This window comes from Ursus maritimus, unplaced genomic scaffold (assembly GCF_017311325.1).
Source record: "Ursus maritimus isolate PB19 unplaced genomic scaffold, ASM1731132v1 scaffold_10, whole genome shotgun sequence".
NCBI classification, from domain to species: Eukaryota; Metazoa; Chordata; class Mammalia; order Carnivora; family Ursidae; genus Ursus; species Ursus maritimus.
Genome location: NW_024423344.1, coordinates 7,085,977 through 7,108,332, shown reverse-complemented (window position 1 = coordinate 7,108,332; position 22,356 = coordinate 7,085,977). Strand labels below are relative to the sequence as shown.

General features: G+C 32.6%; 1 protein-coding gene across 3 annotated transcripts in view; it reads right to left on the bottom strand.

Moving 5' to 3' along the window:
* The window catches only part of CDK8 (cyclin dependent kinase 8), a 118,022-nt gene that overhangs the window by 26,803 nt on the left and 68,863 nt on the right, over positions 1-22,356 (bottom strand). For all 3 annotated transcript variants that reach the window (XM_008692162.2, XM_008692163.2, XM_040621696.1), the window contains 2 exons: positions 21,460-21,570; positions 16,928-17,068 (listed from right to left, as the gene is read on the bottom strand). In XM_008692162.2, coding sequence (XP_008690384.1) covers positions 16,928-17,068; positions 21,460-21,570 — 252 coding nt within the window. The remainder of the gene's footprint in view (positions 1-16,927; positions 17,069-21,459; positions 21,571-22,356) is intronic.

Sequence of the window (22,356 nt, the reverse complement as noted above, 5' to 3'; positions counted from 1 at the left end):
GTATCAATTACCTCCTATTAAATGTTTAGGTTGTTCCTAGTTCCTTAAAGAAAAATGATGCTGTAACAAACACTTCTGAATGTGCCTATGAAAAATTCCTAGAAAGTCAAATTGTTGGGTAAAGGTTATAAACATTTTTAAGGTTTTTTGATACACATTAACAGATTTTGCCCTTTCAAGGCAATCAAGGTATCAGTTTTATAAATTCAACATTCTTTTATAAAAACAATACCATTAAGTATGATAAAACGAATCTGTAAAACCAAAAGCAATGTGTGTAAGATTTTATAATTTTTATTCACTTAAAATTTTGAGTATCTTTCACTGATAATCATGTTCTGATTTGCTCTGTAGATTTGTTTTATTGAGGAATCTTAGATTATTAAACTTAAATATTCACCGCAATTCTCTATATTCTAGATAATAAAGGTATATTCACTTATTTTTGCCATTTTTCTAATGTATTACTTTCCTCTTGCTAAAAACTTTACACTTCATATTCTCCAAGAGTATTTTCACTAGTGTTTTTACATTTCAGAATGTCTATTGTATCTTTAGAAATAGGAATTTGCTTAGTTCGGAATTTATCTCCAGCTAAAACTACAATAAATATCTCAATTTTTAAATATATATTTTACTACTATGATCCATGTGGATTTTAGTGTAGTTTTAAGAAATAAGTAACCAAAAAAATTATTATAGACAAGAAAATATTTCTCCCTCATGATACTAAAGAGTAATGCCCTTTATTGTAAATAACTTCTAGTTTATTACATAAGTTCTTACAATAATGTGAGTATATTCATTCAATTTTTGTTAATACCTCTGATACTAAAAAAAAAATTGTTTTCCTTCTAGAATATATGATCTTGGAGAAAAGTTTATTTTTTTTGAAATATGATTAAGAAAGTATAATTTACTACCCAGATTTAACCACAATATTTTGGTATATTTTCTTTTAGTGATGTATTTTTCACTCAGCATTTTATTGCCACTATGTTGTGGTCTGCTTTTTCTCTTAACATTGTAACAACATTACTTAAAACTTACTGTAAACATAATTTTAAATGACAACACAATAGTTCATCTTTTCTGGATGGCATAATTTGCACAATTATTTTCTGGTTGTTAGACATGTAATTTTTTTTTCAATTTGTCATTTATTATCAATAACACTGTGATGGCCCTTTCACCATTTTTTACATCCTTAAGAGAGTTTGTTAAAAGTAGGGTTGCTAGATCAAAAGAAATGAATATTTTTTAAAGTTCTTGATAAATTCTAGGTTGTAATTCATGTCATAGCAGTTAGTGTTCATTCATTTAACATACCGAGGACACATCATGTATCATGCATTGTCCTTGGCATGAGGTAGATAGTGCGTAAGAAAACAGACATGGCCTGGTGGTCCGGGTCTATAGGGAAGCCAGGCATTAGATAAAGGTAAACAAATACATAAAAAATTACAAATGTACTAAATGCTATAAAAGAAAAAAAATTCCATTAGAGAGAACGGGGGTGCTATTCTGAATAAGGTGGTGAGGGAAGGAAAAATGGGGGCACTACTTTGGAGAGGACTGGTGAGGGAAGGCCGTTTAAGGTGACATGTAACCTGGGACTTGAAGGATGAGAAGAAAGGGTTATTTATGTATGTGTTACACTATGCATGAACTTCGTAGTCAGAAGGAAAAATAAGAAGGCATTTGTGGGCAGAGCATGATAAGCAGGGGTAGACTGGTAGGAAATGTAGCTATAAAGTCAGGCGGGGGGGTCAGCTAATACAGGGCCTAATTTGCGGATAAAATATTTTATCTCAATGAAAATTCAATAGTTTTAAGCAGGGAGGCAACAGTTTAGCAATAGCAACATGCATGTTAGTTATGTGCTAGGTTCTCTACATAGATGAGCTCATTTATTCCTCAAAATTACTCCACATCAGTACGTATTATTATTCTAATTTATAAGTGAGATGATCAAGGTTAGAAAAGCCTCGGCTGAACTGATTTAGTTCATATTAACCATTTCACAATGACTTGTCAGGAGTAGAGCTAGAGTTGAAATGCAGGTAGTTTGGTTCCACAGGCCGTCCTCTTAAACTACTGCATTTACTGCCAGTGCACAACTAAGCACTATCATTTGATACGAGAAAATGGCGGCTCCTAAGAATTGTTGCATTACTTTCCCAGTGACACTAAAAGTAAAACTTTTTGAAATGTTTCCACACACACTGTGTATGTATGTGTGTTAAGTATGTAGAGTGAATTAACTGCTTATAGCATTTGTGGTCTGACTTTTGGTTAATCTTGGTGTTTTTCTTAATTTATATGATCTGTTACTATTACTCATTTTCTAACATGTTTCAAAAGTTTTTCTGATTTTTTATTTGCCTTTCAAACACTTGATGTGAAGCTATATATTTCTGCCTACTTGTATGATTTCAAAAATTTTGACACTGACATGCGTCTTGCAATTTGCAATGGATACATCCATTTAACTCAAGAGTATCTTTTGTACTTTCAAACTCTGTGTCTTAAATGGCATATTTTTCAATTGATGATGTCTAATAATTAAGAAAAGATAATTCTGCTTTTATTTCTAGCTTTATTTTATTGTGTTCTGAAATGCAGAATTTGTGATTTTGTGAGTTACCATGAATCTAGTTCTCTAGTACACATTGGACTTTCGTAGTGTAATTTTGTGAGTGAATGTTTATTTAAAAAATACATTCTTTTAGATAGTCTAAATGCCAAGCAACTCTATTACATCACATTGCTTTATTCCACAATTTTTGTTTCTTTATTTAAAAAATTTTGTCATAATCTGAGAGAAAAATGGCAAGGTATACAATTCTATATTTCCATATCTTTTTGTACAATTGTCAAATTGAACAAAATTCTTCGCTATATTTTTATTAATCATTGTCATTATAAAATGTGTTTCAATCTTTTGAAATAAATTACACTTCATCTGATACTATAATTTTGTTCCCTATTTAAACAGACACAGGCTTGAGACCTGTTCTCCACTTTCTTCTTCCCCTAAATATTTGAAGAATATGATGGATTTATTTAGAAAATGAAGAACTGGCTAAGAATAAGACTGAAAATACTCAGGGGTGCCACAGGCTATTAAGTTGTGTGACCTTACTCTCCATTTCATCATTTATAAAATACAAATAAAAATGACAACCACGTGTCGCTGCAGATATTGTGACAAATGCTCATAAAAGGCTTACAGCATGATGCTTGATATATAAGATCCTAAATATATTATAATGAGAATTATGATGGCAGCTGGCACTATAATCTGTTAACAATGATTCACTGCTGTAGAGATTCTTAAGTAAAAGTGCCCTTGCTTAACTGACAGTGCCCCCAAGATGAGTTTTCTATATTGCCCTATGAGACACCCCTAGTAGCTTTTGATCATCTTCTAGCTTTTAGTCATTTATACCTTCTAGAGAATAAAAAAACCCCTGCTTATTCTTAGCATCAGCTTTTTAAAAAAGCAATAAAAATATATATTCTTGTAGAAAAGTAAAATATAGGAAAGTAGAGAGAAAGTGAAATTTACCTGAAATCTCATCTCACAGAGTTAAACCATTACAAACATCTTGATGGACACAATTCTAGATATCTCTAAATCTATATTATTTATATTTAATACAAATATCTTATAAAGCCTCTTTTGCTTTTATGGAGCCTCCCCTATCATAGCTGTCTAGGTTATTTCAGTACCACAACATTGTTAAATAAGTAGTGACAGAGGTCAGAAGGTTAATGGCTGTTGATTTGATATATATACTTCTCATGCTTGGAAGTTTCCTTCTTTTCTTATTTTTAATAAGAATTTCAATCAGAAATGAATATTAAATTTTGTCAAATAATACTGCATAGTGAATTCTGCCAAAGTTTTACATTTACAACTACTGAGATCACCATAGTGTTATTCTCTTAGCGCTAGTAATATTGTGAATCCTGTTAATAGGCTTTCAAATACTAAATCATCCTTGCATTCTTAATATGAGCTTCATTTACTTAGGGCATAGTATTCTTTCAATGTCACTCTGGATCTTTTCTGCCAACATTTTACCTAAGAAATATGCACAAATATTTATATGTGACAGTGGTCCAGGGCTATGTGCATTATCTTTACCAGCTCTGTGTCAGTATTATGCTTTCTTCCTGCAAAGTTATTAAGGAAACTTTCTTTAGCTCTAGCCTAGTTTATACAGTGTAGGATTAGCTGTTGCTTGAGGGCTGAAGCAACTGTGAAACCATTTGCAATTGTTATATTTTGTAGAGGTAGCCCTGCAACAAATGTCTTTATTTCTTCCATAGTTGCTGGTCTCTTTAGTTTTTCTACCACTTCCAGTGTTAATTTTGGTAATTTGTATTTATTTTAAAATGCTTATTTAATCTAGGGTTTTGTAGAACACCAGAATAGTTCAATAACCATTAAAAAAATTTAAATTGTAGTAAAAAATCATCCACCACCACTTCACTGCACCAGAAATCGGAATTTCACAGATGACTTTTACCAACCTTTCAAGAATAAATAATTTCTACATTGTACACATTATTTCAGAGACTAAAATCATTTCTGAAGCTGATAATCATGAAAACAAAACAGAACAAAGACAGTATACAAACAGATGACTACTGACCAATCTCACTTGTCGATACAGATGAAATAAAATATTAGCAAAGGGAATCCAATAGTGACTGAAAAAAAAAAAAATCAAGACCAAGTAGTTGATCCCATGAATGCAAGGGTGGCTCAACTTCAAAAACAAAACAAAACCTTATAAATTTAAGTTTCCACATTAAGAGATTTAAGGAAAGAGCTATATCACCATCTCAAAAGATTCAGAAAAAGCACTAAATAAAATCCATTTTTGATTTAGGAACAAACAACTTAATTAGATAACCTGATAAAAGGTACTCACCAAAACCCCAGAACAAACATCATATATAATGGTGAAACTTAAGAATTTTCATTAAAGAAAAAATAGTCACCTCAATTACTTGCCACTGTACTAGTAAGTAGGTCCTAGCCATTTACCATTACCAAATAACAAGGGAAAAAAATGCATTTCATACATTCCGGTTTTTATTTTCCTTTAAAATTTTAGTATTTCTGAAACTGGGTTCTATCTTATACCTTCTGTGTGACAAATTGGCAAAATGTTTTCTTTCTTAGTGATATATAAAACAATGCTGCAGGCTTTCTGCTTCCCGGTCTGCAGTACAAAGATGTAATATGGTATGTTTGGGATAGATTCTGTGTACCAGTCTCACAGGTGGGAAGCTACGGAGGCATTTTAGGTAGTGGAATATGATGTGATTTACTTTTTAGAGGGATCATTCTGAAGGCTACGTTGATATTAGACCATGTAAACCACAAAACTACAGTGTTAAATCGCCTGGGAGTTTCTGCAGTAATCCAGGTGCCCTGGATTAGAATAGCAGTAATAGAAACGATAAGAACTAAAGCCACAAGGTAATAAGTGGAGTCCAAAAAATTCAACTGTGTAAACTGGAAGGTCAGATTATTCTGGCATAAATGAACAGAAATTAATGAGACAAATAAAGTGAGCCTATACAACCAGCAGTCCTAGAAGTCCACTCGGAAAATCCAAATCCATGTCCTGCCAGCAAAGAATTTTAGAATCTCCCTATTTGTGGCTCCTGATTTACCGGACTGATCTAGAGATACTGAACTACAATATGCAGAATCTCTGCCAAATTTGCCCTTTCCTTCATGGTTCACTCTCCCTACAGCTTCTTCTCCCTGACAACACGCACCACAGTTTACTCTTCTTTGGGAAATGACACTAGTCAGATGAGTAGGACCAATGACCAATGTGCTATATTTAAATCTGAGTTACTGGATGGTCTTACTGTAGTTTGAACTGAGATATGTTTTGAAGGTAGAGTTGATAAGAATCCATTTATTCATTCAATAAATATTTATTGCACATCCAATATGTGTTATTCTGGGTACTAATGATATAGCAGTAAAAGAAATGGATAAAGTTCCTGCCCTTAAGGTATACTTATATTCCTAGGGCAACCTGATGATGAATTGGAATAAAACTGGTACACAGTACTAATACTCTAAATGAATCTCAATCAAAAAGATAATAGGTTTGGTTCCATTTATAAATGAGGAAAGTAACACTTAGAGAGGTTAATCCTACCAAAAGTTATATAATTAAGTGGTAGACCAAGATTCAAACAAATCTTAGGCCCACTATAATAGGCGCTTAATTTTTCAGGATGCATAACCTAAGATCCCTTATTGGTCCTTACCACATGCAACCATTTCTTATTTTTCTTCTTAACTTTTCCTGTTGTTATTCTTCACTTCTTCCTACCTTTCACCTATTTGGTTTTTTTTTTTTAAGATTCCCCTCTTCCTCCTTACTATGAAGGCCCAGAAAACATTTGATTATACCAGCTGGTGTTAATCAGACAGAATAAATAAATAAATAAATAAATAAATAAATAAATAAAAGAGAAGATCAATCAAAAGAAGAGAGAGGCCAAAGAATGAGTGTTATACATTCTGAATTTTTGATTTTACCTTCCAAGGAATACATCTGTGTAATAACAAGCCTAGCAAAGTAAGACAGAACACTAGTCACTGCTGGAAATGTTGAATGGTGACAGGATGGTTAATCTGCTGCTCATATTACCAAGAATTACCACACTGTGTAAGGGATGGGAATGGTTACTTCCAAGATGCCTTCCGACTTTATGGTCTATTAGTCTACGAAATTAGGGAAAACAAAACAATGGTCTTCATTTCAAATGGTACATGGTGTTTACGTAAACACATTTTTAAACTAATGATTAAAAAAAATTAGCAGTCTACCTCCCCATCATTTACAATTTTACTAAACAGGCATCTTAAACGGCAATGACCTAAATTACAAGTCCATCTGTAATTGGAAAAGACCATAAATTCTAGAGAATTGAAACTAATTTTGGTAATTTAGACATCTATTTTATTTTTTAGAAGTATTTATTTATTCTAGAGAGAGAGTGCACCCGTGCGATTTGGGGGAGGGGGCAGAGGGAGAGAATCTTCAAGCAGACTCCCTGCTAAGCCCAGAGCCTGCCGTGGGGCTCAATCTCAGGGCCAATGAGATCAAGACTTGAGCCTGAAAGCAGGAGTCTGGATGCTTAACTGACAGCCACCCAGGCGCCCCTCAGATATCTATTTTAGCACAGAGTTAGAAATCCTCACATTATATACCTACTTAAGAGTATTGTATCTATGGCATGATATATATCTGAAGGCAAATTATACATAAATTAAATAATAAAAACAAACATTGGTAATTACAACAAGGTAATACTCTGAAGAAAAAATAAAATCCCAGCTATACCGAGGGCAGGAAACTTTAATAAAGAAATATTTTTTCAATAGTTAATTCAATAACTATTGCTAACTTAATATCTAATTATACGAGGGAAACTTTCATTTTTACCAAATCTAAAAAAAAATTCCTATGTGTTGATTAGAACAGCATTTACAAGCATTTACACAAAATCTTGAACTTTTATGCTGAACTGACTTTGAAATATGGCTAACTGCACATGTTTATTTCTTTAGGAAGATTTACTTTTCCCCTCCTATATGACCACTTCTCATTTGCTCGTATCTGGTAAAGACATATAGTTGTCAAACTGGAAAAGACTTACTGAAAGATATATGTGGTCGTGGAAGCCTGTGACTTAAACAGGTTTAGATAACAATTTTAGCTAAGTCAATACCTTATCTAATATATTCTATCTTTAAAGATTAAATTACTTTGGCACATCTTCAGAAGTCTGTAAAACAACATAATACTCTAATACTCTAAGGCCTGACTCTACTATTAGAAAGTTAGACTGGAATATTAATTTTTATATGTTCTTTCAGAGTATAATTCAGAAAATTCTGAAACTTTTTTTCCGAAAAACCATTTCCTTGTATTTTGACTATAGACAGTGTATTTCTCTTTTCCTAATGTAGAAGTCTAAAGGCCAAAAGAGAAAAAGTGGGGATTCACCACTAACACTATATCCAGTAGTAATAACTTACATCAGATGTAGGCAGAGACCTGGTAAATTCTTGTCTTTATTAAGATTCAAAAGTCCTTTAAACAAAACCTTCCCAAATCTGTCCTGTTTTCAGAAACACACTGTTCTAGATGATAGTAAATTTTGTTTATAAAAACGGAAGCAGATATATAAATGATATAATGATGTACCACATCAATTATGTCAAAAGTAGAGAAAAGATATAGTTGACTTAAAACTCTGATAGTTCTCTACTTCTACTAAATTTTTAGGATCACTCAAAAATATTGTCTTATACTCTTTAATAAAAAAAAAAAAAACCCATAACAACCTTGATGAGATTATTTAGAATAACCATTCTTGATTGGTGAGAAATTTGACTAAAAATATTCTAGTAGTGTGTTGATAAGTGCCTGAAAAGACTCACTCAGAATCTAAGAAAAAGTAGCCTAGAAGCAATATGCAAACCAAATAACAATATTTTTATTACCAACTTGTAACCTGCTCATATAAACATGTATATTTGCAATTGTGCCATTTAGTAAAATTAAATGGGCTACTTTTTCATTATTTACGAATAGAACACAGTCCATTGTGTATGCTCAATATTAATATCAAAATTAAGCAAATGTAGCATTTGTCAATAAACCAAACAGACTGTTTACAAACAATCAAAATTTTCAAGGAAAATTGCCCAATTGGTCATTTAAGTAAACACACTTTAGAATAAGCACAATATTCATAATATTAATTATAATGAATGCAAACCTCATTTAAGTTTGCCTTAATCAGTTATCATCAGTAAAACCCATGTTTTATCCTCAAGCCTAAATTTCATGGATGCAATCTTAATGCTACACAATTAAACAAGAAAATTAGAGTAAATCCTTGGAGTTACCAATAAATGAAGCAAGTCTCAAGCAATAAGCATGATTAAACCTGACATTTCCCAAAGCATTTTTCTTCTCAAAAGCTCTGGGGTTTTTGTTTTTGTTTTGTTTTTGAGAGACAGTGCACAGCAGCAGGGGGAGCAGGGTTTGGGTTGAGTGGGGGATACGGGGGTGGACAGAGTGGGCGGAGGGAGGGGGAGAATCCCAAGCGGGCTCCAGGCAGGGCTCCATCTCAGGACCCTGAAATCATGATCTAAGCAGAAATCAAGAGTCGGGGGCGCCTGGGTGGCTCAGTCGTTAGGCGTCTGCCTTTGGCTCAAGGCATGATCCCGGAGTCCTGGAATCAAGCCCCACATCAGGCTCCTCCACTGGGAGCTTGCTTCTTTCTCTCCCACCCCCCCCTACCTGTGTTCCCTCTTGCTGGCTGTCTCTCTGTCAAATAAATAAATAAAATCTTAAAAAAAAAAAAAAAGAAATCAAGAGTCAGACCCTTAACCAACTGAGCCACCCATGCACACCTCCCACCCCAAAAGTTCTGTTTTAAAGAAACATGCTTAACACGTTCCCAACACTCATGGAAGCTAAAGCACAGAGAAGGGGCAAAAAACAGAAAAGAGGCTGCGAATGCAGGCTCCTTTCTTCCCAACTGTTCAATTATTTTGTTGCTTTGCCTGTTCCAACAATATGAGTAATCTCATCAGGGTCCTTTCTGCTTGTTTTCTTCCCATTAAAGAATTTATTGGCCCTGGGGTGCCCAGTTGGCTCAGTCAGTTAAGCATCTACCTTCAGGGGGTCATGATCTCTGGGTCCTGCTCTCTAACGCTCTCCTTCTCTCAAATAAATAAATAAAATCTTAAAAAAAGAATTACTAGACCTTCTTTTTAGGCAGAAAGAAAATGTAGGCACATTTTTTTTTCTTTTTTTTTTAATAGCATCATCCTTTAACAACATAAAAAAAACTCTAAGCCACATTGAATACTATGCAAACTTTAGTAACAGGCTAACTAGACATTTGCCTCAGTTTCTAGTCCAGATAAAACACTTTTTTCTGATTATAACAATAATATATGTTAACTGCAAACTATTTAGACAATTTAAAAGTTATTAAAGGAAGAAAGTGAAAATTGCCTGAAATTCTCCCACCCACAAATAAACCCTACTTAGAAAAATTTATTCCCTAAAGGTGGCTGCTATTCAAAATAATCATCACTGTCAAGAAGTTTGTGTAAAACATTAAAGTACTTATAATTTGGGACTAAGTGTTTTCTAAAGATTTGAATAAGTTTTTTCTTCTTTTCCTAACCATATCAAATATCTTTTGGGAAATAGTATAGGGCAGTGGCTTTCAAACCTTTCTGAAGGCAACCCACAGGAAGAAAATCATTTATTATCAAATGACAGTATTCATATATAAACATATATAAGCGAAACAAAAGTTTCATGAAACAATAACTGCCCTTAATACATACAATATATTCTCATTTTTTTTTAGTCTATTCCATTAAAAAAATAAAAAGGCTGGTTGTGTTGTGTGCTTTCCTGACTCACTCATGGCTTACAACCTGCAATTTAAAAATCACTGACCTAGAAGAAAAATCCCTACATTTAGTGATCCAGCTGTGTTACAGTTCTCCAAGTAACCAGAATCAAGTCATTTAACCGCTTTGCCTCTCAGTTTTTCCACTTATCAGTGATAGAATTCAGACAATAAAACATGCACCTCAAAACAAACCATATCGCCGTGAGCAAATATTAGTATTGGTAAGCAAAACTGATAAACCAGGGAAACTTTCACTCAAAGAGAATCAGACCAAGAATACCCCCGTAATTCATCATGCTACCATCAATACATGATAAGATGCCTTGATAAAAAAGGCCCTCTGAAATTGAATTTCAGTGCATGGCTCACTCAAAGATTTTGATCTTATTTGATGGTTGCTAGGAAACGAACCCATCCTTCACTAACAACAGCTGAAGCCCCACCAAGTGATTCTAAGTTACTCGGGATAATTAAAATAAACTGCAGGGCAACAGCACTATCAGATTTTTTTTTTTTAAAGTCAGATTAAAGTTTTGAAATGGCTTGAGCCTCTTTTAAATATGTATATACAGTAGCCCACTGGGCTATTTCACATCATGTACTCCTCACAGTAGCATATCTCCATTGGCATAGTCCTAAAGGAAATCTCTGTAAAGATTTATTTTCTAAGAAACTTTACCACAGCAAAAAAGACTATTTTTTATTAGCTTAGGGCAAGAGTGATTATAGCTGATAGTTGCAATACTCCAACAAAGCAAATTTCATATACAGCCTTGTAATTCAGCTTGAATTAAAAAAAATAAGCAAAACCCTATGATGAAAAGTTACAGTATCTCTCACTTAGTATTACACTCAGTACAACAGGATGAAAATACAACCTTATGTGCCTGGTAGTTCCAAATTAATTGCCACTATGAAAAACCATTAAGGTAATAATTAAAATGAAATTTTGAATATCAGTTTTTTAAAGAAATGTGGGACACATTAATGACCATATGAGAACTTGATATATATAGACTTAACAAAAATTAGTGGTCAACTGGACGGTCTTAATAACTACTACTCTACTTTCCTACATTCCTTAGCAAATGTGTTGAAAGCCCAAGTCTTTAATATTTAGAATCTGATTTAAGTGTAAGCCATTTCTATGGTCTATCTGATATGGTTGGACTAATATTTTCAAAGAAAAGCATAAAATTTAGCCAACACTGAATGCACTAGAAAATTAAAAGTGAATAAATAAATATTAGCTACAAATTAAAGTATTTACACTGTGATAACGAACTGGTCAGTTAAATATGTATAAAAGTGAAATATGAGAGTTGCAAGTTCAGAACAGCTGGTATGTTCAGAAGGTAGGTATTGCTGCCTTATCTACAATTAAAGTATAATTCGCACAGAAGGGACTTTTAAGATGTGTTTGAAAAAAGTAAGGGACCTATGAAGGAGATGTTCGAATGTTAAGATTAAGGAAAACACTGGAAAAATAAATGACATCAGAAGAACATGAACAAATAGGTAAATCAGGTTTCACTGGGTGGAACAAAAATATTGGGCAGAGGAAGAGTGTGATAAAAGAAATCAACAGATCAATATCATTAGCTGAATGGTCTTTGGACAGACTGATAAAAGCCGAGGTAGAAAGAGAGAGGCTGCTGAAAAGAACTAAAAATATAGTACGAAAAGAATATTTTTTTGCACTGCTCCACTACGGTAAACCATAGCAGGGCTAAGAGGGTAGGTGGTAAAAAGAAGAAATGCAACAGAGTATGCAGTGTCTCTAGATGCGGAGAAACATCAGGTTGCAGAAATAACCTATGGAGAATCACCTTGGAAGCCACATTGTTTCTGTTACAAAGAGCTAGTTTATTCATTTAACAAATATAAGCAGTATTGCATACACTGACTGTCTATTTTGCTAGGCACTGGGAGGGATATAAATACATATTAAGCCAGTCTTTGCCCTCAAGAACTTATAATCAAATAGAGAACTTATTACTAAAACTAATTTAAGTGCCCTTGAGTAGTTCAAAGTAGCTGCTATAGGACTTGAGATGTACACATTCTCACTTCCAGCTAGGGTGATTAGGAGGGGACCTTATTGCTGAGATAGCAGGAGCAGAGCTTTAAAGGATGAATAGAATTTTAAACACTAGAGATGAAGGGAAGAAAGGATTCAAGTAGGCAGGGCAACTTCTGAGTTAGCTGGAAGTAGGTATATGAGTGAGAAGAAGAAAAAAAAAGATTAATACCAGCTTTCACTTCAATTCACAAATACAGGCATGCAGAGATTTTCAAATTTTAATCTAATAACAGAATTTTTCCTTGTTAAAAAAAAAAAAAGACCTGACTTTGAAATTTATTTCACAGCTGCACAAGAAAACCAATCCTAAAGTTAGAAAGTTTACAAAAAATAATCATTTCTACTAAAAGAGGTCAGGCAGACAAGAGAGTGAACTGGACGGTGGCTGGGTGTCCTAAAATGGTCACAGTAGAGGTACTAGTAGTGACAACCTCCCATGGCCTTGCCAATGTGCTTCAACTCAATCAAAGAGGACTACCATTTCAGAGGAAAGACTTCAGACACTATTCTGTTCAGAGGAAAAATTTCAGACACCATTGCCAAATCAAACTTTGGCTTCATACAAAAAGTATCAAATATGATTTTGGTGCTTACTGTATTTTTATCTGTGCTCAGAAAAACCACTAAACTCAACCCAATCAGGCTAATAGACTTCAAACCTTTTCTTACTTTGAGTCACTTAAATAGTATCTTTATTTGAAGCTTTCATTAAGATTTCACACTTAGTTCCTCTTTATAGGAGCAAGTAGAAAATCTTAATATTCCTTAACCCAACACTCTTATTTTATATAAGCAGATAACTGGGGGGTTAAAATGGAATTAACTAGTCCCATATTGTTTCAACTTTGTGCCTCTGTTTACTCATTTGTATAGGATGGCTATTTTGTGTGCCAACTTGGCTGGGCCATGATGCTCACATATTTGGTCAAACATTTTTCTGAATGTTTCTGTGAAGGTGTTTTTTGATGAGCTTAACATTTAAATCGGTAGACTTTTAGAAAAGCAGCTCACCCTCCGTAACACTGGTGGGCCTTATTCAATCAGTTGAAGACCTGAATAGAACAGAGACTGATCTCCCCTGAGCAAGAGAGAATTCTGCCAGCATATTGCCTTTGGACTTGACTGAAACTCTTCCCTTTAGTCCCCAGCCTTTTGGCCCATCCTGCAGATTTTAGACTTACCAAGCCTCCACAATTTGCCTGAGGGAACTCCTTAAAATAAATCTCTCTCTTTCTATATATGTGTGTGTGTGTGTGCGTGCGTGCGCGCGCGCACGCACACACACACACACACACACACACACACTGTTTCTCTGGAGAATCCTAATACGTATGGTAATTCCAGAACCAGGACTACAAAACATACACCTTTGTTTTTATTTATCTCTACTTACAGCAAACAGATTAAGTGTAAAAGCAAACCAACTTATACATACATATGTTAATGTCCTAAAACTAAAAAAGTTTGGCTTAAATCATAAATTATTTCATAAAAATAAATATTGCCATGTGTTTCCTTTCAGGCCCATTCTTCTTAAAACATCTCCACACACACATGCATTTATTACCAACTTCAGTCCAACCAGAGTTCAAGAATTATTAAATCTCTATTTCCAAGGATGACAGACCCCAGTTACTGATCTGCTACTATGTGATGATTAATAGTGACAAAATTAATCTTTACTTATTAAATAGGATTATTAATTGTTAAAGTTCAACTGCACGTATCAAACTGAGAACTTCGTAACTCTATCATCTCAAACCAGTATGTCTATTAATAATGAAGACAATTTTATTAAGCAAAAGCTTTAATAACATTCTGGGGCATTATTAAAATGATGTTTTTAGGGAGTCTGTGCCAACTATCCATCTTAGTATGATGTTCCTCCTGCAAGTCAGCAACTCAACCAATTGGTTCAATTTATAACATTAGAAATCTATATAGGTCTGTTAAGATCAATATTGCCACATTTCATCTAAACCTGACTGAAAAGAAGCAAGGAATGAAATTAACTATTAATTATATTTATTCTTATAGGGTAAATATTTCATCTGCAAATTATAACAAATATTGAGAAAGAGTTTAAAAAGTCATGTTATACAGCTTCTGAAGAACATTCTTTAAATACTTTTCTACATTAGAAATTAGAATTCATATGAATTAGAATTCATATACGAATTTCTAATGTAACTATAGTTGAACATCACATAACCTCAAAACTCCAAAATCCGTTTTTCAGTTAGCAGGAAGATAAACACATTTAAAAAAAAAGCAAAAACAAAAACAACTGTGATAATGAATCTTTCTTTAAAATATTGAGAACAAATTCAAGAAGCAAGCACCTGACCCAATAAGATCCAGACTGGGGGCAGAGGTTACCACTTTAATGATACAATGGTTCAGTGCGCCCCTGTGTGCCTGCGACACACAAAAGAGTTAGGTGTAAGGAGTCACACACAGACAATACAGGACCTCTCATTCCAAATGGGGAAATCAAAGAAGGTAGCAGTACACAAATAATATATTACACCTTGGAAAATATTCCGGATGAATTAACTACTAACAGCAGTGGCATATAAAGAGGGTAGAAGAGTGGGAATGGTTTGCTCTGTGAACAGAAATATTTTATCACTGATATCATCACAACTGCCAGTATATGGTGAGTATAGAAAATAACTACTTTTCATCTGTTTCATTATTATTTTTAAATCATCTCCAGACATTGTATCACTCTGATACAGGCATCTAGAGTGCACTGCTCCCACTGGCCTCTACGTCCCGGCACATCACTAACAGACAGAGACCTTTGAAATGACATGTCCTACACTACCCCTAGGTCAAAGAGAACTCATTTAGGCTGCAGCAATAGAAAGAGCTTTCCCAAAAGAAAAATTTAAAAAAATTAAACTTTATAATTATTTTCACTACTGTAGTTAATATTACTGTAAGTGGTTTAAGTATATTATACATTAACAATTTAAATACTGGTTTGTATTATTTGTATTCATCTAATAAACATACATATTTTAATTATGAAAAATAATTTACTATAAAAAGAAAATGTAGTGTCATCTCAGCATAATTGGGGGAAAATGCCATTTTGCCAGATTTTATTCTTTTAGAGATCATAAAAAGGTCAGTAGCTCAAAAGTAGTAATAGTTTTTCCCTAAGTTGACTCCACCCCTAAAGGTTGAAATTTATTTTCAGCTTCATAAAGAGCCAATGGATTTGTCCTACTTCTGTTCTATAAATCCACTATAAATATTCCAATAATATTAAAAATAGAGTTTACATAAGGAAAACAGTTCTTTCAACCAAATTTCTGATGTTATTGGTCCCAGTCTAAATGCTTTCTAGGTATGAGACTAGAGATAAAATAAATACCATTAAACACACTGAAAGGAGATTTATTGAAGATAGAAGAACTAGAAACTATGACATTGGAACATCTGATCTGAAAACATCTGATCTGAAGGTATTAAATATACAGCAGCTTGGAAAGAATACGTGCAAGGGGCAGATCAGTTGTGCCTCAAAGTCTACAGGGTTTTTTCCAATGTAACACAAGTGATTAGAGACCAAATCATCAGTTCCAGCATTGTGTTTACAATTGTTTGGAATGAAGGTATTGTTACAAACTTTACTATAGTTACAACCTTTACAAAGAAAAGAACAACAAAAGCACAATGTAATTATGCAATAAGGGGAATTTGAAATTTAAATTTATATCCATGAAGATTAATGAACAATGCACAATTTAATGAACAACTTAATGCTAGATGTGTTTTAAAAAGGCATAAATTATTCTGCCATGTAAAATAAAAATAAGAAAGCCGTTTTTCTGAAATTTGTAAATTCTTAAAAATTCAATGTACCTTAACATGGCAAGGCTTCTGAATAAGGTACTCAATTATGATTAATAAACATGCTACTAATACAGTGAGGCTTAAAAAATAAGCAGATTAAATTGACATCTCCTCTTCTAATATGTAACTTAGTATGCAGTAGGATCCAAAAGTTTCATTTCCAAGTTATTCATAAATATATCAATTTCTAGAGTTTGCCTAGCAGCTAATAATCAAGTCAATACTTCATTTACAGACTTAAAAGTAAACAAAAGCTTAGAAAAATACATGCGCTCTCTTTCACTTCTTCCAAGAAGTAGGATGCATCATATAAATGGCACAAGGCTGTTTATGAGACTATGTTATGAGACTATAGCACTCTCACTCCCTCTATAAGGTTTACAGGTCTATGCAGCACTAATGTCTGGAGACAACTAGAAAATCCTCCCAACTACAAAGGCATCTTTCTAGCTTAGACCTAACTACGTATCAACTTACCAAATCCCTGTGCAACACCCAGTTAGCATGCAGGTAGTGAATCCCATCTAGGATCTGATATAATAGTGACTTCACCATTCCCCGAGGTAACTGAACTGGCTTCTTGTTTGCTTTAGAAGCTCTGTGAAACTTGATTATATGCTGAAAGAAAGAAAAATATCACCAGAAGCTTAAAAGAGAAAAGAGGAAAAGATAATATAATGTATAATATTTTCCTGCCAGAAAAAGAAACACTCAGGGATTCCCAAAGATATTGAAAATACAATCTTACATTCTGCTGGATAACATAAATTTGAAATTTCCTAATAACTGGAGCTAAAGTTTCCTTTGCTAAGCATATGATCGTGTCTCAGAAAATAAATGATTTCAACAGAGAAGCAGAGAATAATGTGATTTTATTTTGAAAATATAATTAAAAATTACTTTCGAGTATACTTGATCCCTGTTTACCTGGTGGAAATTTTCAAGAACAGAATCTTTTTTATCTGCAGTGATTAAATGAAAAGAAAAAAAAATAGAACAAATTTCAAGAGATACTTCTCGGTTGGCTGACACAGCATGGATATGGTACCTACTTATAATACATTGGGTTATAAACAAAGGAAATAGGGAAATTATTTCAATAAAATACATAGAAGCATGAAGAAATAACATGTAAATGACCAGTTCACACTAAAAATATTTAGAAACATGAAAGATTCAGATGAGGAAAAATCAGCCTTGTATTATCCATCAAAAGCTTTCTAGGAATAGTATAGTGGACATCTGGTAAAACACAGTACCACTTTATCAACAGAAAAATCACTTTATAAATAAATGTACCTCAACAGAAATAAGATTCAATGTTTCAAACTCTCTTGACAGGTTTCTTCATTTTAATTAAAGCACTTTTAAACTGTAAGAACACCTACAAGTCAGCTGAAGTCAACTCTGCTGTGTGTAACACATAGGTATATGCCTTGCACCTCATGTGAACATGAACAGACTCTTGAGCAGTATTTCTGAGTGAATATTAAGCATATTCTTGAAATTAATAAACATAATTAAGAGTGACATATTTTATATTAGAGGCCAACATTTTCACTTCCTATTTTCTTATGATATAGAAAGTAGAACATGGATAAGGAATAACTAGTAATTAATGAGTGAAGTAGTTTTACTTTCCAAAGAAAAAATACATAGCAAAGACTATCTAGTGGTAAGGTAAACTATATACTGAGCATGCATGTAGTATGATTAATCTAAACTTTATTAGCAGCATTACACTATTTTAATTTTCTTCTCAATAATTTTTCCAAAGTATTTAAAAACAGTCAAACAAAATAGAGCTACAACTCAATAATCTAGAATGTTCTATCACCTATCCTACGAAACAGTGTGACAATAAAGTCTGTTCACCTTAATAAGAGCTAGTGGTTCTCTAGAGCTTAATAAAAAATAGATTAAAATACATCATTTTTAAAAATTAAAATCTGCTAGAGTAAGAATAGAAGAATATGTAGAGGTACAATTAATGAGGCCACATGCATTTCTTCAGTTAACACTTTCATTAGATTTTAACAAAATACTTTTTTTTAACCAATATTTTATAACTACAAAAAACTACACTGGGGAAATCTCTTACCTTCATTTTAATTTCAGGGCTATATTACACATATGTGGTGTGCTTATCATGAAATTTCACCAACACCTGAGTGATTTTTTTAAATGATTCTTTTTACTGGGACTGTTTCTGTTACCCTCTGCTGCCTTACCCCAGCTTATTTGTTTCAATATTCCAATTAAAACAAGAAAATAAAATGGATAAAGTAGGTTTTAGTAAAGTGAATTGATTTTTATTAAAATGAACATTAAAAGTACTTACTTGACTTAAATGAATATTAATAAGATGACAATAAATGATGACTATATATACACATCTGGCAACACTGCATGTAGCATAATTTGTAAAAGTGTAATTACTATACCTACATGTAAAATTAAGTATCACATACTAGCCTGCTAGGAATTATATTGAATACAATATTATCTCCTATGTTCAACTACTACAAATCATGTTTATAAACCACCCTAGAAAATTTCTCATAAATTTGGGTCATATAATTTGATTTCATGTTAGGCTTGCGTATGAGTGTTCAATTCAATATTGGCCACACTAATTTAACAAATTTTTATTAACAGAATCCCAATTTGATTTGATTAGATTTATTTTAAAAGAACAGAAGATACAACAACAACAAAAACATTTACAACCAGCATTGACCTTGGGCGGTAGTTTCATAAAACAGAAATCTGATGTCTACTTCCAGGTCAAAAACAATTCTTTCCAGATAACTTATAAAAACAATTTGAATTAAACTGCATTTACTCATGGAAAACAGGAATCTACAGAGCAAAAATATTTCTTATAAATCTGAAAGTACATGAAACCCATATAAGTTTCAATTTCTAAACTCTGAAGTTAAAATTATGTAAATGAGGCTAGTTCTGGAAATTAGCAAAAGAATTTAGAAATATTTTACTATTTTTAGAAGGCGAACTTACTTTTGAGCGATTTTACTGGAGTTTGTACTAGTTTTATTTTAAAATTTTATATTTATATTTACAAACTACAGATGAATGAAAAATGTAAATTTTAAAGACATCTAATTGAGCCAGAAGATTATAATCCTTTGCATAGCAGTATCAATGGTTCCAATTTACAATGGTTCAACTTAAGGTTTTTTGACTTTATGATGGAGTAAAAGCGATAAGGCACTCAGCAGAAACCATACTTCGAATTTTGCAAATTGATATTTTCCCAGGCTGGTGACATGCAGTACAATACTCGCTCATGACGCTGGGCAGTGGCAGCTACTGCACCCAGTCAGCAAGAGCAAACAACCATTCTGTTTTTCATTTTCAGTACAGTACTCAATAATTTATATGAGATTTTCAATGCTTTATTATAAAATAGGCTTTGTGTTAGATGCTTTGTCCAACTGGAGATTGATATAAGTGTTCTCAGCACACTTAAGGTAGGCTAGGATATGCTGTGATGTTTGATAGGTCAGGTGAATTAAATATATTTCTGACTTAATGAGATTTTCAATTTGTGATGGGTTTATTAGGATGTAACCCCATGTAAGTTAAGGAAGAGCTGTACATATGTTTTTTATTTATCTCAATGTACAACCAATGTATAAATATAAATATAAAACAGTATACAAAACACAATGAAATGCTTAAAGATCTTATTAAACTACTTATTTACCAGAAAAAGTATAGTTCACAGAAGTGAGGTACTTGCTACTTAATTAACTCAATGTAATACTGGGTTTTTGTTTACTTGTTTTATTTTCTAAACTGTAGTCTATGTTAACATGTTCTTTACATAAAACTGATCAGGATATAAGTTTTGTAAGTATATTTGAAAATTATTTTGGCTATCCTGCCAAATTTTCTTAATATATATCATAAATACTTAGCCCCAAGATGGCAGTTTAGACTTTCAAAGAACATAACTGTTATGTTTAATAAAAGAGTAAATTTTATAGTTACCCAAGACTTATGTAAATACCAATTTTAAAAACAATCCACCAAGTAAATGCAAAATACTGAGTTGGCTATATGTAATTCAGCTATTTAGCCAAGATAAATTTAAATTCTCAGTTTATAATAATTTTTATCAATATAACATCATTTTTGTCATTATATTAGCTAACCTAATAAAACTAATCTAATAGACTGTAATTACTTGACTTTGAGAATCTTCAAGGGTTTAATTGGAAGCTCTCTTCCACAAAGAATTCTTCCTATACAAGAACATGCCCAATTTAGGTAAGTACAATATTGAACTTCTGCTGATGGAAATAAGAAATACATTAGAATATGGAGTATTAAGTATGAATAATATCCAATAAATGATTAATAATATGCTACATTTGTATAGTACACTTTGTTTATAAAGCTTTTCAAATACAAAATTGTTCTTCAGAAAAATCCTGTAAAAAAGCAGGAAAAGTACCATATTTTACAGATGGGATTGGGGGGACTACAACTTCAGAGCCATTAAGAGACTTGTTTAATGTCGTATAACAAGTAACAGATACAACCATTAAATCTCAGTCTAGTCTTCCAAATACAACATATTTATCTTCCTACATAAGGATACTGCTTTCTCATTTTATATTCCTTTAAAGAGTAAAAGGAAACATGCTGCTTTTAAATTCTATAACGAAAGAGCTATTACAGTTACTCTTTAAAATTTTATCAAAACTCTACAGCTAGGAAACAATAGTGAATAACTGTTTATACTCTTTAGATTCTACTGTTTTCTATAGCACGTTACAAAGTTCAAACTGATGAGATCAAAATGTAGTAATACAAAGCAAAATACCCTTGTCTTGGTAATTCATCAACCACATTCTATGAGGTTACTTTTATTTTAAAAATGTAAATCTCATAGTAAGATAAACTAAAATTGTTTTTAGTCACTCTTAATCCCTGACTGAAACCAATGGCTCGGCTTGTCTACCAGCAATTCACCTTACCCAGAGGTCATGTTCAGCGTAGTCAAACAGAAGCCATACTTTCCTATCAGCATGAGACAGAAATACCTTTTGAAGAGAGATGACATTTGGATGCTTAAGCTCTCGAAGTAACTGCAAAACAAGGAAGATCAATTAAAAATCTTTGCCATGACAATGTTAAATAAATCATACATTTGTAATTCACAGAAATACAAAACCAATGGTAATCAATCCTAAAAATCTATTAAGTACCCACACTATTTCTGAAAGTGTCCAAATAAGTGCTTCAGTAATGAATGCGGAAGAACTCTGGGGAAAAGATACTGAAAAGATATAACTGAGTAAATCTATTTTATTGTTATTGTTTAGTTGGTCTTTACTTTTGTTTTAGTTTTTTATTGTGATAAAATATACAACATTAAAGTCACCATTTTAACAATTTTAAGTGTACAATTCAATAGCTTTTAAAAAACTAATTCCAACAGTAGAAAATACATCACTTGTCAATATCAAATATCAGATAAGAATTAAGATCTGCAATTCTGTGAGATATAGTATCTATTTTTTTCAGGCATTTAAATTACACAGTTGATTAAAATTTTGTAGACTTTTAATAAAATAATAAAGAACTTATACAGACAGAGGCATCTAAGTAGAAAACATTTTTATGGGTTTAACCTTTCTCATATCCTAGAAGGACATTCTCCTATTTAAAATCTTTTATCTCCTTATTTTATCCTCATTTATTAATCAAAGTGGCCCTAATAATCCATCAGTTAAAAAGTATCCCTACTCTGCCAAGCAAAAAAAAAAAAAAAAAAAAGGAATAACAGCAGTAACAGTAACAAGAAAAAATTTCTCATGAAGCCTGATATTATGTATTTATCAGTTAAAACTGACTTACATAGTGCCTTCCAA